Source organism: Dermacentor variabilis, chromosome 3, assembly GCF_050947875.1.
Source record: "Dermacentor variabilis isolate Ectoservices chromosome 3, ASM5094787v1, whole genome shotgun sequence".
NCBI lineage: Eukaryota > Metazoa > Arthropoda > Arachnida > Ixodida > Ixodidae > Dermacentor > Dermacentor variabilis.
The window spans coordinates 208,900,913-208,920,380 of NC_134570.1; the positions used below are offsets into that span (position 1 = coordinate 208,900,913).

Here is a 19,468-nt window from a genome sequence, read left to right on the forward strand (position 1 = left end):
TCCGTCGTTTGCGACGAAAATTGCAGTCGCAGTGCCGACCCCCCGAATTTCGGCTGCGACCAACTGGTTGGTCGAACAGTCGCAGCGATCGCTGCGATTTTCCGTCGAAATTGCGCGGAGAGCTATTTCGCCGGTTTGTTTAGGGAAATGGCGTCTCGATCAACAAGTGCAATGCGCGAAGATGTGGATTACCGAATTCGGTACGTACGCGAAGGGAGAATAAAAAACTTGCACCGCAGATTCCATTCTCCCATTTCTACCCGTTTGGTGACACGCTAGGCTGCAAATGAAGTGCATTTTCACGTTTGCTTCGTACACCTTTGCGAGTTGCCACTAGACGACATGGCCTTTTGGAGTCTTCACAATTTTCTTTTGTTGAATAGCATATCAAAATCGCGCGTACGGAGCAGCTTAAATAATTTCAACCTCAACAAGGGCAAATGACAAGACAGCAAAGTACCCAATGTTTCAACGTTGTGCTGTGTTCAGTTGCATTTCTTATCGGTTTTCAAGCGTGAATTCCCCCGATACATCTTGAAAGGTTATCTTACCTCACTTATTAAATTTGACATAGCAAAAGTGTAGGCTATCGTAATGAATTTTCTATGATAGCATTAAATCCGTGGCTTGAATAGACAGCGTCGTTAATTTGTTTTCAAACATTACATGCACGTTAAGTTGCACCTCATCTCTGGAGAATTTTTTTTTTTCGTGCACAAAAAACCAATAAACATTGAATATGTTGCGGACTTTGCATCGTTACTGCACCTGTATTAAAGGCGAGGGGTCGAATTGCCAGCCATGGAAGTCTCATTTCGATGGGAGTCATAGGTAAGAAAAAGCTCTTGCACTTACATTTAATTCATCACCTTTTATTGAACCCTTATACTTCCAAATACTATTGCATGGGGGTGGGGGGGAGGGGCATGCTTAGGCAATATCTAACACCAATCGAAAGCAAAGGGCGCAATTGTAAAACAACCATCTTTCGTGATCATTCGAGTGTAAACATTCATTGCATCAATATGTATTGTTCAAAAGCAGTGCACGAATAAGCATAATCAGGTATAGCAAGTACTCAGTCAGGAAGCTGGTTCTACAGATTGTATAAATGTAAAGACATGAATGCTCAAACTATGTCACGCACACAGCACAAAGAAAACCTTTTTCAAGAGTTGTCCCTTCTGGCAGATATGAGTGGGCCTTAAGCAGCAGAAGCTTTATTGCAGGGCATTGTGTAACACCGCTTATGAAAGAATGAAGAGGCTTTTAACAGCAGTTAAATGCTACTCTAATAAGAGGAACGATGACCAAAAAGAAAGTTTGGTAGAGCACTTAAAGTTGAACAGTAACTTTTTGAAAGACAGAAAATTCCAGGTGAGGGTTGGAGGTACATTTGGCCCACCCACACGAACAACAAAGGCATACTACAAGGAATACTACAGCCTATAGTGTACTACAGTCTATTGGAAAGCTATCGTACAGAAATCAAGAATGATGCAACAAGCTCTGGACAACACTGCAAGCTTTTTTGGCCAGTCTGGCCTCTCACTTTCTGATAAGTCAGCTTACATCGACATCGGAAAAAAGACTAGAATCAAGAACTACCCCAGATTGCACATTGTGCTCCACATAAGCTGGACAAACATACCCGCAAGTCAACATCCACAGATCCTCAGCCAGTGTAAGACCACGATGGCAGAGCCAGCGCGTGGGTGAAACAACTATGCCGTGCCTGGAGGCAAATTCTACACCTCGTGAAAAGAATAATATCGAAATCATAGGGGGTAGACGGGTGGATATTATGGAAAATAGCAGATGCTATGTCTGTGTCCAAGGTACTGTAAGGTATGAATTACCAGCAGCACACAAAAAAGACAACTAATCGAATACAGGCATCGGGTAATAACAGGTCTTTCCGACTTGCCATGCTTGAAGACCTCTATGAGAAAGAGCAAACAAACAAGCACCTAGACAGAGTAGAGTTGCAGCCTGCAGCGCAGATTCATTGCCTTAAAAGCTCAGAACCTGGTCCAAATATACTATGCCGGCTAGCATATGAGATGCAAAGACGACTACCCCTCCCTTCAGAAACAACCTCGGGAGCACCTGAACATTTAACACAACAGGCCCATACCATGCAATATGAGGGCAAACAATTAGGCCAGGAGACTATATGCAACTGCCAAACACACAGAGGAGGTTGCTAATCATCAAGATGCAAGCAGACATCAGGCACATATAGCACGCTGATATGGCAATAGCAGTGTAACAGTAGTACAACGCTGCACAAAATTAAACCCCATATAAGTGAGTACCATTCCAGGTCATCCTACACCTAGAAAAGCTGAACTGAATGCAATCAAAGCAGCACTTGTGCAAATTACACCCTGCGCGCCTGCATGGATTCACCAGAAACTGTCTGGGCCTGCACATCACACGAGATTGTCAGGAAAATCAGGAGATTGACACGCGACTTGCAAACACATGGCCAATGTTTAAATTACAGGATACATAGCCATGCAGATATTCCAGGACACAAGCGGGCTTATAAGCCCGACATAATAACTGAAAACTGGATGAGTTGGTGTGTATTCATTATTACCTAAAGCGCAACAGATAGACAACGGACAAGATCGAAGCGCTCCGTGTGTTCATTTCGTTCTTGTCCATCGTATTTCTGTTGCAATGAATTCATGAGGCTGCAGGAGAACAATGATACCTCTGCTCAAGGGCCTGATTTCACATCCAAATCCATGCATGCACACGCACACACACACACAAATGTTGCAAGGGTGCATAGTATGAAGCAGTATCCACAGGATGACACTAGAAATGGATGAGGACTAACTTTCAACTAAGGTTCATTGTAAATATGTGGCGAGCTCTACAAATTACCAGAAAAAAAAAAAGACATCTTTGACGGCTAGCTAAATATTGCTTGATGCAGCCAAACATAAATAAAAATGCTACAGAAAGAAAATAGAGAAAAATTCCAAGTGCAGGAAAAAAATCATTACAATTGCCAATCCTGCATGCCAGCACCTTTCAAGAAACACTGTTCTTATTCCAATAGACGGATTGACAGCTTGCTTATGCAAGCACACTCTTCCAGTTCCGTGCCATTAGAAAAAAAAAAAGTTTCTTGGAAGGTAGCCACATGCGCACTTGGTGATCACAATGTTTTTTTTCCGTGGACTTGTATATGTGTATGTATTTTCTCTCTTTCTCGTTTTTATGTTTGGTTTCATCAAGCACTAGTTTTTGTCAGGTTTTATTGCTGTACTATTTCAGGTAACCTTTATAAATCACTGCTTTTTCACAATAAACCATTTGATTAGAATTTAGCATACCTTGTTCTTACTGCTTCAAACCATACATTCTTCCTACATTGGCCAAATAAAAGATTTTATAAGGTACACAGAAGCATCATAAGGGCCATTAAAGTGACTTCATGATCATCATCAGCAACCTGATTACGCCCACTGCAGGGCAAAGGCCTCTCCCATACTTCTCCAGCTATCCGGGTCATGTACTAATTGTGGCCATGTTGTCCCTGCAAACTTCTTAATCTCATCTGCCCACCTAACTTTCTGCCACCCCTTGCTACGCTTCCCTTCCATTGGAATCCAGTCCGTAATCCTTAATGACCATTGTTTATCTGCCCTCCTCATTACATGTCATGCCCATGTCCATTTCTTTTTCTTGATTTCAACTAAGATGTCATTAACTCACATTTGTTCCCTCAGCCAATCTGCTCTTTTCTTATCCCTTAACGTTATACCCATCATTCTTCTTTCCATAGCTCGTTTTGTTGTCCTCAATTTAAGTAGAACCTTTTTCGTGACCCTCCACATTTCTGCCCCGTACGTGAATACTGTTAAGACATAGCTGTTATACACTTTTTTCTTGAGGAATAATGGCAACCTGCTGTTCAGGATCTGAGAATACCTGCCAAATGCACTCCAGCTCATACTTATTCTTCTGATTATTTCAGTCTCATGATACGGATCTGCGGTCACTACCTGTCCTAAGTAGATGTATTCCCTTACACCTTCCAGTGCCTCACTACCTATCGTAAACTGCTGTTCTCTTCCGAGAGTGTTAAACATTACTTTAGTTTTCTGCAGATTAATTTTAGACCCACCCTTCTGCTTTGCCTCTCTAGGTCGGTGAGCATGCATTGCAATTGGTCCCCTGAGTTACTAAGCAAGGCAATATCATCAGCGAATCTAATCGCAAGTTACTAAGGTATTCTCCATTAACCCTTATCCCCAATTCTTCCCAATCCATGTCTCTGAATACCTCCTGTAAATGCTGTGAACAGCATTGGAGAGATCGTATCTCCCTGCCTGACGCCTTTCTTTATTGGGATTTTGTTGCTTTCTTTATGGAGTACTACGGTGGCTGTGGAGCCACTATAGATATCTTTCAGTATTTTTACATGCGGCTCGTGTACACCCTGATTCCGTAATGCCTCCATGACTGCATGTGTTGCCTGCAGATAGGACCGCAGAACTGCTTAATATTTAAAGATTGCCTTCATAGGCGGAAAGTTTCCATTATTCTGGGGGGAGGGGTTTCCAGCTGGGGGCCCAACTAGCTTTCCGAACCCAACATATATATATATAACCTTTAATAACAGTTGTACTTGAAGAAGCTGTGTCACCTCGAAGAATTGTTCACTTAGTGATGGCCTTATATGAGCATTACAAGACCTGATAATAGGAGACAGTTCAATTTGAAAGCTTGAGTCCTCTCGCACCCTCCATAGAACCTGGCATCTCTTGGCGGTGTAATGTTCTTTCGTGAAATTGTTTGATACTTCGCTATGAATAATACTGCTTCTCCTTTCCCGAGAAACTGCAGCATTTCTCCCCTTGTTTTATTCTGGTGCACGTGACTGCCGTTGGTTCTAATTTCGAGTGAATCTGGCTTGTCCTCATTTTGGTTACTGAGTAAACTATACAGGTTGTCCCAACCATCATACACCAAGACTTCAAAAAAGAGCAATTGCGTTTCTTCAAGAAAACTGAGTGCATTTTGTTTCCAGTACAGTGCAGTAGCCACCAGTAATTTTTTCGTTACTGAGATTTATTCAGATAACTATAATTAATTATCTAACTTGAGGAGTACTGTTGTAATTATCAAAGTGTCAATGAGGCATTTGTAGGCACCCCCAAATGACAGACATCTGTAGGCACCCCCAAATTAAGGTAAGTTGATGTGCGAAGACGCAGAAACACATACACACTCACACATGAAAGCCTAAGGCAATTGTTGAAAGTCTTAGGAGTATGCAAGCCTGTTTGGCACGCGTTTGATGCGTGCAGACCTTCGTAGATTGCCAACATCGTTAGCCACATCGGATGTATATTGTCCATGCTCATCTTCAGCTTCACTTGGCTCCTCTGATCTGGTCTGTGTCATCGGCTCATGTGAGACGCTCGGATTTGGTGAGCTGTGCGCCGACGCCGGCTGCTGTGTTGCGGTAGGTCTGCCATCGTTACCGCAGTGGCCACACTCCTTCGAGGCTTGGTTGAGTGCTGGAGGAGTATCTCGGACTTGACTCCGATCTTTATACTCCAAGCTGGCGTCTCATGGCTGGAATCCTTCTTTTGTATTTTGGATGTGTTGCCTGTAGATAGGACCGCGGAGCTACTTAATCTTTAAGGGCTGCCTTCATAAACGGAAAGTTTCCATTATGCTGGGGGGAGAGCGATGTACTAATTACGTACAATTATTTTCGACTGGTAAGGAAACCCCACGAAAAATGAATAAAAAATAGAGGACGCTTAAGCTTCCCTTTTAACAGTGGAGCGCCGATAGCATTCAAAGATCTCTGACTGCTTCTCACGCTTCCCGGCAACTGGAGCGTATGTAATCGTAATGTTTACAGGGAGGCGCTGGCCGCGAACGCTATGCACCGAGGCGGGCTTTCTCGTAGGAACGCGGCCTCTTGCGTGGGCCGCGATGCGACGGAGGCGAGCGCCAGCTGGAGGTGCTGCAAGGAAACGGGCGCGCCGCTCCTTGGCCCCCGAGACACCCGCGCGGTGGTGCGCGTATGTAGCGGTCGCCGCAGCTGGTCTGTGAATGGTAGAAACACTGGAAAAGGGGTTTATTTGAGATTTTGCGTAACACAATTACGTTTTCTCGTATAGTCAAATTACAATCCGAGAGCTATCATTTCTATAGGTTGTGTGCAAGTCATAGTTTACGATATTTTCTACGTATTTTAGCATGAGACATTCAATTCAGTAAATTCTTTGGGTCACATGCAGGCCTGGGTATGGGCGATTCGTAAATATTTTTGCTGAAGCGACATCTGACGCCCACACCGGATTTTCTGCGATACGGGTTCCTTAACTTTATAGCGTCAAAGTACCACATGATTGCGCCCCCACCCGCATCAGAAAGCAGTGCCCTCAAGTAAGCTGATTGAGAGGAACTACTTCGCCTATCGCAAACCCGCAGAGACAGTTCATCACCTTGATAATGGTACGGAAGGAGCACCAACGGCAGGTTTTGAGACTTCGCATAAATTGTACTTAATTAGTACGTAGCTGAAAATATTGCAGTTAGATGTCCTTTGGGTGTGCCTACAGATGCTTCATGGACTCTTTGATAATTATGATAGTATGCCTCGAGTTAAATAAATATTATTACCTAATTAAATCTCAGTAATGAAAAAATATTACTGGCAGATACTCCACTGCACTGGAAACAATATGCACTAGGTTTTCTTCGAGTAAGCCAATTGTTATTTTTTTTAAATCTAGGTGCATGGTAGTTAATGAGAACACCCTGCATATATTTATGATATTTGCGCGCAGGTGGTGTTGTCATCCCTTATAGACGTTGCAAATTATTGGATTTCTTATGAGTCATTAGCATTATTTACTGGAAAGAGAAGGAATACTGAGACACATATAAATGAATCAATCAATCAATGTATATTTTATTTCTCCACGAGAAATATGGGGCGTGACGGAAAAAAAAGCCGCTAACTGCAGCTTGACAAGGCTCCGGCCCCCCATGAAGCCCAGCAGCAAGTGAGCGGCGGTACGCTTCTAAACGAATGTCAATGGGAAGCAACTGAGCATACTTATTGAAAAAAGATACACTGTGACAAAAGATATAGAAATATCCTATAATTTATCTGCACAAAGAGCAGAATGGGTTTTAATTTGTAATACAACGTGGGAATATCTGAAATACAGGATCAAGACGAATTACAAAGCTCCGAGATAAAAAACAAACATATAATAAACAAAAAAGGGAAGAAAACCCTTTTCGCAATAGATGAGGCTGAAAAATCAGTGTCGTATTGAGCGTGTGAAATCTAAAGCGGACAGAGGCAACGAAAACAGTTTACCATTTGGTCTTACCTGTAAAATTAAGATAATTTCAGAATTATGAAAAAAATAGAGATAAAAAAAAGCCAAAAAGACACAAAGAGAAAAATTTGTGACCTATAACAAGAAGTTAGTACCACCAAAACTAAAAATAACGTTCAAAGAAGAAAAGGATTAAGACCAGTAATTGACATACATGCGCTACAAATACAACTGGCAGCCGTCTCTGTCTGCTGCAATAAATAATACGCAGCTTTGCTGAAAGTAAGCAAGCAGCAGGTGGCAAACCGCCTTGATGTGTATAAGAACCAAATCATATGTCTTGACTTGATAATAAAAAATAAGACTTGCGCGCGGATGCAGTCTCAGCGACTATGCCATGTTTGGTATATTTGTTTAAGAGTGCAGCTATTTGGAATGATACCAACGGATTTCCGTAATTGGTGCGTGATAATCACCGAAGCCAAGGATCCCCAATTCTTGTGTTATGTAGGTAGTGTCGCTTTGCTAAACGAAATGAACCGATTAAGTCAGTGTTATTGATTTTAGTGGCGAAACGGTAAGTACAGGAAAGACAGAATGCGTAGATAAATTCCACTCTTAGTGTTTTAAAGGCGTTAAAATAAGTAGATGTTTGAGTAGCATATGAAACGTTAGCAATTGCACAAACTGTGCTCTTTTGACATAGACTGAGTTTCTTAATGTTATCTAATAATGTATTGCCCCATACAAGGTGGCAATAATGTTGATAAAGATAATCCATTGTAAATCGAAAGTTTAGCTTTGACTGGTAATATTTGACTGTTTTTATTAATCAGTCCGGTGACGCAATTTGTTGCAGATTATTTCCCTTCGCTTGTTCCATGATGGTGTCTCGGAATATGTAACTTCCAACTACATCATTATCAAGATATACGGTTTCTGTCAATTCAAGAACTGTGTGCTTAGTGCGATAAAATATAGCCTGTGTTTCTTTATTTTCAAGCTATTTCTTCTTAACCAACTTAATACCTGTGCAAGCGCATCGTTTCTGAAAGACACCATACTATCTGTCGTTATAACCTTGAAAAAAGTGCTTTATCATCTCCAAAGCCAACCCATTTACAATTTGTAACAGAACCAAAGATGTCATATATATAGACAACAGGGGCATAGCCAGGGGGGGGGGCGGTTATGGGGCTTCAGCAGCCCCCCCCCCCCCCCGAAATTTTTTCGTGCTGTCCATGCACCGCCAACCGAAGCAACCCTCGGCTCCGGAAATCATTCTGGATTTTGTCTAGAACGTTTTTTTCACGCTCGAAAAGCCATTTCACCGCGAAAATTGCAAACTCGGGCTGGATTTCGCGGCAACGCCCATGCACCTGGAGTCACATAACGCAAGCAGCCCCATCCGTGCACAAAGTTTCAAGGACGATTTGGTGGCGAACGGGCTCGCCACAGTATCTCGCGGACGCCGCGGAATCTACACTCTATCATGGACTCTACGGAGCGCATGGATGTCAATTCCGAAACGTTATGGGTATAAAGTTCCCATAAACTTTTGATGTGAAAGGTGCATTGACATTTCCAAACGTGTGCTTCAGATTTTCAATTGCGGAACTTTGTAAGTTTAATGTTCCCGTAAATATTTGATGCCAAAGGTTCATTACCTTTTCCAAAGTCGTACATCGGGCAATACAACGAGACAGGCCAAATCAACTCACTATCAGACAAGTTGATAAAGCCCGCAGCGAAGCTCGATGAGGCGAAGCGTTGTGGTGGTATCACATAAAAACATATCAACATTTTTTTTTTCAACTGCGCCAAAGCATCCAGTGAAGACACTAAAGCCAGCCAAGGTAACTACGTTCTTATTTATTTTTTCTACTTTGACTTTTAATCGCGAGGACAAATTGAGCCTCTTCAATTTTTGTGTTCTCGCTCCCCTACCCGCGGGCTGCCAGAGCCAGCAAGAGCGCATGCGTTTTTCTCGTGTTTCCCCGATCACCGCGCGGCGCACTTTGGTGCGCGTTCGGTTTTCTCTGTCCGAGTGCATTATCGCCTGGCAGAGTTTTGGACGCTTTCTAGCTAGCAGACGAAAAAACGAAACAATGGTCGCTTGCCGCCATCACTGTGGGGACTCGACGGGTTGCACCGCGTTCGCCTGAGCGCAACGTCTGCAGAAAGTATTGTCTCGCCGGTGAAGGATACCGAGCAGTATGCGAATGGTTCTTGGTGGACCAAGCGTCTCACGTTTTCTCCGATATTCCTTTAATAGCCGCATTAGTTGCCCAAAGTAGGCATTCGATTGTGACCAATATACTTTCCTTTGTGTTTTTTTTTGTCATTACGGTGCCCCCACCCCACAAAAGGGAAAAAAAAAGAACACGTTGTTGCGGAGCAGCGAATTGTCGCACGGTGACAGTTCTATTTTGTTACTTCTTTTGCGGAAAGTAATGGGCCATGGGACGCTTCAGCTGCCAGATACTCTTATTTATTATTGCGATAGCAATTATATGGACACTCTAGGCGCATTCCTGCCGTCGCCGTCGCTCTCATTTTCCGCATGAAGTCCAAGGGTGATAACATCCTGACCGCGCGCCTCATGCTGTATGTGCGAGTGAAAGCGTGTGAGGGGTTGGGGGGGATGGGTGAGCCGACGATGGTGGCTGAGTCTTGTGTGCGCAAGGGAGAAAAGTGAGGAGCAAGCGCACCGCCTTCCGTCGCGCGTGGTACAGGGGGGGGGGGTGGATGGAATGGGTGCGGGATCCAGGATTCTGTGAATCTGTGATTGTGCAACATGTTTATTTGCCTTGTTTGACCCATTATATACCGTGACTTTTTCTGAGATACGTACACTTATTGGCGACTTATACTCATGTTTAGATATCTTGTTGCGAGGTTTTGTGCATACGTGCAGTGAACTTTGTTTCCAGTGGCACTTTTTTTGCCCTTTATCAAGCTGTATGTTCGCATTTGTATATTCCATTGTATCTTTGCATTTCCAATGTACGAGGACGAGTCAAATCAATGTCAGCCTACTCACCCGGCGCAGTTATGGTTCTGTTCATTATCTGCAAGGCCTGCGCGTTACACACAGGCATCTCTCATTTATAAAAGGGACACGCAGGTATGAGGATAAATGTTCTTTAATGCGCTCATACACTGGGTCGAACATGGATGCGTGACGTAATGGACGCTCCAAAGGTTCAGCAGCGTGGTGCCGTGAGGTTTTTGACAGCTGAAGGTGTTTCCCAAAAAGAAATTAGTCACCGTATGGCTGCTGTGTATTGAACAATGCATTTCATTGGCCACTGTGAAGCGTTAGAACAAACGGTTCAAAGAAGTACATGAAAGTTGCAACGACGATCCCAGACCGGACCAAAGCCATCGTGCAATCACCCCTAACAAAATTGCAAAGGTTGATGAGCGGATGACACGAGAACGGAGGATAAGCATCGAGGAACTGGCAGAGCGTGTGTACATCAGTCACGGTTCGGTTCACCATCACCGTTCACGCCATAATTCATGAACATCTAGGTTATTGGCTCTTGTGTGCGCAATGGATGCCCAAGATTTTGAATCACCGCCGGAATACGGAGAAGTTCGGCACTGCCTTTACTCATCTGATCCGGTATCACAATAAGGGTGACGATTTCTTGCCTGCAATTGTGATCAGAGACGAGCCATCATACAACTACTACGAGCCTGAAACACGACGGGAAAGCTTACAACGGAAACATTCGAATTCACAACCTCCAAAGAAAGCAAAGGCCGTCATTTTCGCCGGAAAGGTGTTGTCGACTTTTATTTTTCGATCGTCAGGGGCCATTACTGATAGAATTTGCTAAACCTTGAGACTATCAATTGTTTCCGATATTGGGAAACGCCGGATCGGCTGCGTGTCGCAATCAAGAACAAACTACGTTAAAAATTGACTAATGGGGTCATCTTGCTCCACGACAATGCCCGTCCCCACGTCGCTGATGTGGTTAATACAAAACTGGCAACGTTCACGTGGGAAACGCTGCAACGTCCGCCATACAGCTCAGACCTGTCGCCTTGCGATTTCCACATTTTGGGGCGACCGAAAAAACAGCTCAAGGGAACCAGATTCGTCCCGGATGATGACGCGAAAGTCAGTTGCCGACGTGTTGAAGCAACAACCCAAGGTGCTTTATGAGACGGGAATTACGCGACTCGTTTGTCAATGGGACAAATGTCTAAATGCTCATGGAGGCTACATTTATATAGAGTACCCCGTTTGTCATATATTCGCATTGGCTCACTTTCATTTGACTCGCTCTCGTATATTCTGCAGAACTCCTGCTTTTTATGCGTGCTCCCTGTTGCGATTATAATTTCGGTGCAACTACTCACGATACACGACCGGTGACAGCTGCTCCTGCGTAATACAATGGCATTGGAACAAATGACAGCGTCATTGAGATTTTTCACTGGTTGTTGCATATGTACAAGAATGTAAACAAGAATATTGAATGACAAAGTTTCATTAACATATTTGTCCTCAACTTGTTCATTTCATGGCCTTTACATTTTTCATATCAGCGGCATGCAATGCTTTGTTGGTTTCGAACGGATGTAGAGTTCTAAAGTTCGTGTGATATTTCCTTTACTTACTAAATAGACAAAAAACATGAAGCATTGACAACAGTTATGTTGGACACAATTTTTGGCACATACGGGTATAATACTTTATGAAAAAATACATATTTTACTTGTATTGACAGCGCGTAGCGTTGAAGAATTCGTTTGCATTATCTTTGGCATTGGCAATGCAGTTATTATTCATGTATTTGATCCCTACTCAAATTGGTTATGAGAAAGCTTTAGCTCGGGCCCAACTCCGCGGCCTTTTCAGATACATGTAAAACGCAGGAACGCTTTTATGAAATAACTCCTGAATCGCTTTTAATGAAATTTGTTGCATTTGAGAGAGTATGTTAAATTCTTGTGTCTGTTGGAAGCGGAATTTCGATTTAGGGCCCGAACTTTGTTTAAAATATTCTGAAAAATTCGAAACTTCGAAATAAATAGAAGCACGAAGTTTACAAATTAATATCTCTGCATCAAGAACAAATATCGCGGTTCTGTAAGCGGCATCCATTACACTATTCAAAGCTGACAAATTCGATATGTCAATTTGTATCTTACGTGAATTGTTTATGTATGTACAAGGGTTCTGCAAAAGCCGTATTTCCACAATACTTAATTTTTTGTGACTCATGTGTAACATCAATTTTGTCCGTTGTAGATGTACTATTGTGTGCAATTCACAGAATTGTGATATCACTTTTCATTGCTTATTTACAGAGTTGTAAACCTAATAGTTTCGTTTTCTGAAAATGTTTGATTTTTGCCACTTTCACTAGAATTTAAGAATCACTAGAATTTAAGTTTTTCTTTTAAATGCGACAAACCTAATCAAATTTGGCGCAGTGGTTGCCGAGAAAAACGAATTCTCCTGCTACATGTATTTAGAGAGGAGCATCCGACCTAATGTTTCCTCCTAGGAGGAGGCCTAGCTGCATTGTGAGCTCCCCCGAACGAAATTTCTGGCTACGCCACTGATGGACAATGAATAAGAGCGGCCAAGTATGCTACCTTGAGGGACGCCGGTGTTAATGCTTTTAGACTTTGAATTGAAATTACGATTTGAAGCAAGCTGACTTTGGTGCTGTAGGCATGAACGCAGAAGGTCGTTCGACTTCCCACGCACGCCATACTGTTCTAGTTTATATAATAATATGCTACGTTGCACGCAATGAAAAGCTTTCGAGAAGTCAATTTATACACCTAGGACTGGGTGTTTATCCTCAAAGGCATCAATTATAAGTTCTTTTTGAGCAGGAAGTGCTTGTTCTGTAGATTTGCCTTTCAAAAAACCGTATTGGGCCTTGGAAATTAGACTATGTTTATTAAGGAATCCAAAAATTCGCACATGCATAATCTTTTCTAATCCTTTGGATAACACTGATAGTATACATATCTGCTTAAAATTTCCTACATCATTTTTATCACCGCCCTTGTGAGTTGTAATTACCTTCACCGTTTGCATCTTTTGCGGAAAACAGCGAGTTTCGAGCACTAAATTAAACATTTGCGTCAGGGTAGGAGCAATGGTGTCTATGATATATTTGATAGGGCGAATTTCCATGTCATTTGCGTCAAGTGTTCTTTAATGTTTTAGGCAGTTAAATATCTCGACAACTCCAATCTCTGTTGTCGGAAAGAAACATCATACTTGAAGGGAATGTACTAGTTCCCCGAATAGGATACGGATTTACGTTGTAAGAATTTTACTGGCCTACCGCAACAAAATGGTCACTGAGTGCATCTGACAAGTCTCTTCCATCTTTCATTTGACCATTTATGCACAGACCTGAAATTGTACAGTCAGCCTTAGGGCTAATTAAGGTATTTAGTCGTTTCCCCAGCAGCTCAGTATTGTTGGCCGCGACATAGAAATAAGCAGAAAAGTACTCTTCCTTTGTGCTCTTAAGTCTGGCATTCAAGCGATTTCGAAACGAGCTAAAAAGTTCCTACTTGCTGAGGTTTTTTTTCTTAATAAAATCCCCGTAATCCCCGTAATAAAATCCACAGGCGGTTTTTTAGTTTGAATTGGCTGCGAAGATGACTGGTTGGCCATGGCTTTCGTGACTTCTTACTTCTACAGCGCGCAACATATGGGAAGTGCTATTTGTAGTGTTAATAGTTCAGTAATGAAAGTCCCTTACATGGACTTTGTGCATGTTTTGCAGGAACATGGCACCAATCATGAACATTGACATCCTCATAAAACGCCTCTTCGGAAGCACTGTTTATATCTTGGAGTTGCCGCTATGGCTAAAAAGGTTCCTTGGTAGGCGCATCATTTTCGATGAAAGCAAAGATGGCAAAGTCGTCACTTATACCGCTTGAAATCGAACCACTACAGAGAAAATTTTTTTCAGTGTTCGTGATGAAAAGATCAGTAAGGGTACTTGATGAATGGGTAATGCGTGTGGAGTTCACAATAATAGTGTTTGCAAAATCATTTGACTGCAGTAACGATGACAAGTCATTCTGTGCCCTTGAAATTTTTATCATATCAACGTTAAGGTCACCTGTGAGGAAAAGGATGTATTTGTTGGCCCGAATGAAGTAATAACATTCTTCATGAAAACATAAAAAAAGCATTAATATCGGCGTCGGGCGTGCGCTAGACAACAGAAAAAATATTGGACCGCCTGCGCACACTCAAAACCTCGAAGTCAGCATCTGAAACAGGAAATTCTTCAACGATACTCCCATTTAGTCCAGCTTGAGTCAACAACAGCACACCGCCTCCCCTGCGTTTGGAGTGGTTTAACACAAGACTATTGTAGCCCAGTTCAGTAAACGGAACAAAATTTTTCGTGTACCAAGTTTCAGATACCATAATAATATCAAACAATACGCCCATGTTAGCAATAAACAATTCAAACTCACCATACTTGAATACTAACGATCGCCCATTTAAATAAAGAAACGACAATTTGGAATTTCCGGCCAGGTACCTTAGAGAAGACAGTTTTACGGACTTGACGGTGGTAATAGATAAGCATAAAGAAAAAAGAAGTCGGCTAAGTACTGTATTGTACCTACGACGCGTTATGTGACCGCGTCATCTTTTTCAAGTCGTTTAAGGAACTGAGACGCAGAACGGGCGAGTCTTCCTCTCGGTGTGCAAAAATTTTTCTGTCCTTTGTCCAGACGTATCGCCAGCCAGTCTCCCTTTTCCTAGCCACAGCAGCCCAAAGTAGCTGCTGATTCTGACGCGTCAGGTGCTCATTTACAAACGCAGGCTTTTGTAAAGTTGAGGCCGAGCGATGAACCAATTAGACGTGTCCGTCTGTCTGTCCGTCCGTCCGTCCGTCCGTCCGTCCGTCCGTCCGTCCGTCTGTCTGTCTGTCTGTCTGTCTGTCTGTCTGTCTGTCCGTCTGTCCGTCTGTCTGTCTGTCTGTCTGTCTGTCTGTCTGTCTGTCTGTCTGTCTGTCTGTCTGTCCGTCTGTCTGTCCGTCTGTCTGTCCGTCTGTCTGTCCGTCTGTCCGTCTGTCTGTCCGTCTGTCTGTCTGTCTGTATGTCTGTCCGTCCGTCCGTCCGTCCGTCCGTCTGTCCGTCCGTCTGTCCGTCCGTCCGTCCATCCGTCCGTCCGTCCGTCCGTCCGTCCGTCCGTCCGTCTGTCTGTCTGTCTGTCTGTCTGTCTGTCTGTCTGTCTGTCTGTCTGTCTGTCTGTCTGTCTGTCCGTCTGTCCGTCTGTCTGTCTGTCTGTCTGTCCGTCTGTCTGTCCGTCTGTCTGTCCGTCTGTCTGTCTGTCTGTCTGTCTGTCTGTCCGTCCGTCCGTCCGTCTGTCCGTCCGTCTGTCCGTCCGTCCGTCCATCCGTCCGTCCGTCCGTCCGTCCGTCCGTCTGTCCGTCCGTCCGTCTGTCTGTCTGTCTGTCTGTCTGTCTGTCTGTCTGTCTGTCTGTCCGTCCGTCCGTCCGTCCGTCCGTCCGTCCAGAAATGCAGGACTAGGTCTAAGAAATTCTGGAGCCATGGAAGACGCAAAATGAAACTACATATGCAAGTCGCCGTTTGTGGTCAGGTAATATTTGGTGCGGTTAAGTTTGCTTCTGTAATCAGTTAGTAAATACAGGAAAGAAACTTTATTGACCTGTTGTAAAAGAATCAAAAATAAGTCGTGTCTCCTCGGAATAAACACTTTTGCTGCCTCACATGCACACAGCGTTCTTGCATATCTGAAAGAAAAATTCCACAGAACCAGTGAGTGCCAGCAGGATGTCCGCTGTTAAGCTATAAATAGAACAATTATGGAACAGTGTTGTAAGTAAATCATGATGGTTCTTCACCTTTACTTTATTTACTATCACTCATATTACCGTTTTGTTGAATACTTTTCCTCTTACGTTTACCATGACTGGAAATTCTTTAGGTTGCACTGTAGAAATAATAGCTTATTAGTCAATAAATCAAACGATTATAAGTAACAAAGCCACCTGGCGTATTTGTAAAAATTAAATTCATGTAAATTATCTCGAGCTTGATGATGAAATTTAAGAACTAAATATGCCTTGCCGACTAATTTTGTCACCGAAGGGCCAAATTAGTTCCTGTTGGCCTATCTTTATTGCCGAAAATCTGCGCACAAGGCGCATCACCTGCTTCTTGAAGATCTACCCTGGTTTAGCGATATTAATTGAATGGTAACAATTATATCAGACATCTACCTGTGCGATAACTTTGGCCGCCGAAAATGAGTATTTCTAAAACATATGGCCTGCTTAGTTTTATTAACTACACACATGAGCACATGAGCATACGAGTGTGATATCATTCCAAACCCGGCCCCTAAACCTGAACAAATGTGGCCACAGCAGGCAGCCACTACCAGACATCAAGAATTGACGAAATTCTTGTCGACTCCTTAGCTTTCTGAACTCATCGCGTAAACACATCAAATGAGGTTAGTGGCATTGGTAGTCTCGGCTATACAATGCCAGCTGACTCATATATTAGTAGGTTTCGCGCTTAACCCTTCTTACCACAGCGCTAAGCCATTTGTATGAAGAGGTGCTACCTAAAGAAACTGCACCCTTCTATGAGTAACAAGCCAAAATATCTCATCACATGTGACGAATACTTGAAAATGGTTGCATTCAAAGTTTACTGGATATTTTGATCATTGAAACAGAGTGAAAGTATGGCTAGACTGTGTTTTTTTGTGAGGGGCGGGGGCAGGAGACGGTATAGATTAATGGCAAAAAAGCTGAATCAAATGCATAACAGATAGTCTGTTGTATCTAGGTGTTCCGTGCACGTTTTTGTACCCAGGCTTGTCGTGTCTGTATTGTCTGTGTATTGGTTTGCGCTCCTTTCAGAAAACAGCTTTTATCATTCTTTCACGGACTATTTCCAACCCAAAAATTTAGTTTATTCGCAGTAGTTATTAAAGGCTTGTAATGCGCCGTCGCCTATTGAAACTAAAAGACTACTAGATTTGCTTCGAGTATTTGAAATGACAACTCAGCGGCAGAGCATGTTCCAGTGCAGTAGGCACTGAAGCCACAGATTCCTTCTGTGTCTATTAATTACCTGTCCACCGACAGATCAAATTGTACTCTCCATATGGATAATCGTCTACAGTAGTTTTTCCTGGGGCCAGACGCAACCACGCTAGATATGCTTTTTTATTTAAAGGGGTTCCTAACCACCATTTAAGCTTGGTGTGAAAAAGCAGTCCGCCGATAGCATACGCTGCTGTGAACGTCTACGCCAAATTTTGAAGTCGTGCGCGGAGGATGGGTCTCGCGAGCGGAGCACGAGTCCAGCGTTTTCTCGGACGCTCTCTTTTGGACAGAAGCCTGCTTCTCATTTTTTTTTCTTAACGCCGTATTTCGTAATATAGCAGATTCGTGCACGCGACTGCTATTGCCCAGTAGCAATTACCTCAATCACGAAGGCTGTTTCGATCAGTGTGATTTTTCCAACTGTTGCCGTGTATATTTATTGACGCTGTTCAGGTCGCAGCAAGCGAAAATCTGCTTTCGTATGTATTTCGGTAATTATTACGTAATTCCGGAAGAAGCCGCTCACACTCGGCTGCGACCGCTCGCGCAGGTGTTAAACTTTCTCCACCCTGCTTACTGATGTAGCCGTTGGGCCTCGCTAATTTAGACTAGTTTTGAACACTCAAACTAGCCTGGAACCACGCGAAACTTGGGTCACACCACACGCACACGTGCCAGTGCGCGATGACTCCTGGCCGCTCCTGGTTAGACGCCTTGGCAGACTTCGTATTAAGCTACTGACAGCACTTCAAAATGAGGAAGTTAGATGCGATTACTATCCGTCGTTAAGCTGGTGCAGGACAAAGCCGGTCCGCACCGCGTAGCACAGCCAGTCTACGAGCTCGAGCCCGTCGTTGCGTGCAGCTGCGGTCTGCTACGCAGCGAAGGCACCGCGACCACCGCGGGGTTCGAGTCCGCTGGCCGAGCTCACCTGCGGCTCGCTGAGTATGCTGCGGCGTTCGGCGTGTCGTAGGCGGCCAGAATGTTCGCCTCTGCCTGAACATGCAAAATAAACTTGAACTTCGCGCCGCGGTCAGTAGGCGGAGCGCTGTGGGCACATCCCGCTGCGTCGTAGCCTTCGCAGTGCGAGGCATTAAAGAAGGAGCGGAAACACCGCGAACGGCATGCTGGACTGTCAATAACTCCTCTTCTGTTGAACGTGTGAATGTATTTTTTTTTTGCGGCACAGAATTTCAGAAATAGCCTAATTCAACTTAAATGAATTTCTCGAACTTCGACAAAAAGAAGTTCAGGGCGCCTTTAAGGTAACAAAACGTGCTTCACAGCCATTGCAATGTCCAAGATTTCTGCCGCATTGCATGCGAAAAATCATTGTATTTTGTATTCATAAGCACCTGTTCTAGTGTAGTGGCCGCAGAAGGCACGCAGGAAGAAGGCGAGGAAGAAGGCGAGGTAATGAGTAACAAAAGCTCATATCGAGAACTCTTTACGAAATACTGCAGTCGTATCTAAGGGAACTGGAAGGCTGGCTGGATAGCTTACACTTAAACCTGAATGCTAATAAGTGTGCTATCCTTGTTTTTCCCGTTAAAGACCCAGTATACATATCGCTTAACTATCATCTCGAAGATATCCCACAAGTAGAATCACTAAAATACCTTGGAGTGATTTACAACGGAAATCTTAACTGGCGGCCGCATATTGAATATATTGCGACAAAAGGAGCTCGTTCAATGGGCATTTTGCGCAAGTTGAGCAACCGAAGAACAGGTATGCGAAGAAAATCCCTCTTGATGGTGTATAAGATGTATGTTCGTCCGGTGTTAGAATTTGGATGCGTTTTATTCTCAGGTGTTCCAGCATACAAGCTTCGGCCGCTAGTTTTGTTGGAACGAGAGGCGCTACGTCTGTGCTTAGGCCTCCCAAAATTCGTTTCGAATGCCGTATTATACCTGGAGGCAAGAATCCCACCCATAATATGCCGATTTAGCCTTCTGACAGTTCAGACTTTCCTAAGGCTATATGAATCCCCATTAAACCGCCTTCAAATTATTTTCCTCTCTA

The 19,468-nt window shown here is 43.5% G+C and overlaps 1 protein-coding gene across 1 annotated transcript in view; it reads right to left on the minus strand.

Moving 5' to 3' along the window:
- Window positions 1-15,993: 15,993 nt before the first annotated feature.
- Window positions 15,994-19,468, minus strand: part of LOC142574411 (venom metalloproteinase antarease TserMP_A-like) — a 220,333-nt gene continuing 216,858 nt past the window's right edge. Inside the window, exon 14 of the mRNA XM_075683501.1 lies at window positions 15,994-16,114. Within this exon, the coding sequence (XP_075539616.1) occupies window positions 16,088-16,114 (27 nt within the window). The 3' untranslated portion in view covers window positions 15,994-16,087. The remainder of the gene's footprint in view (window positions 16,115-19,468) is intronic.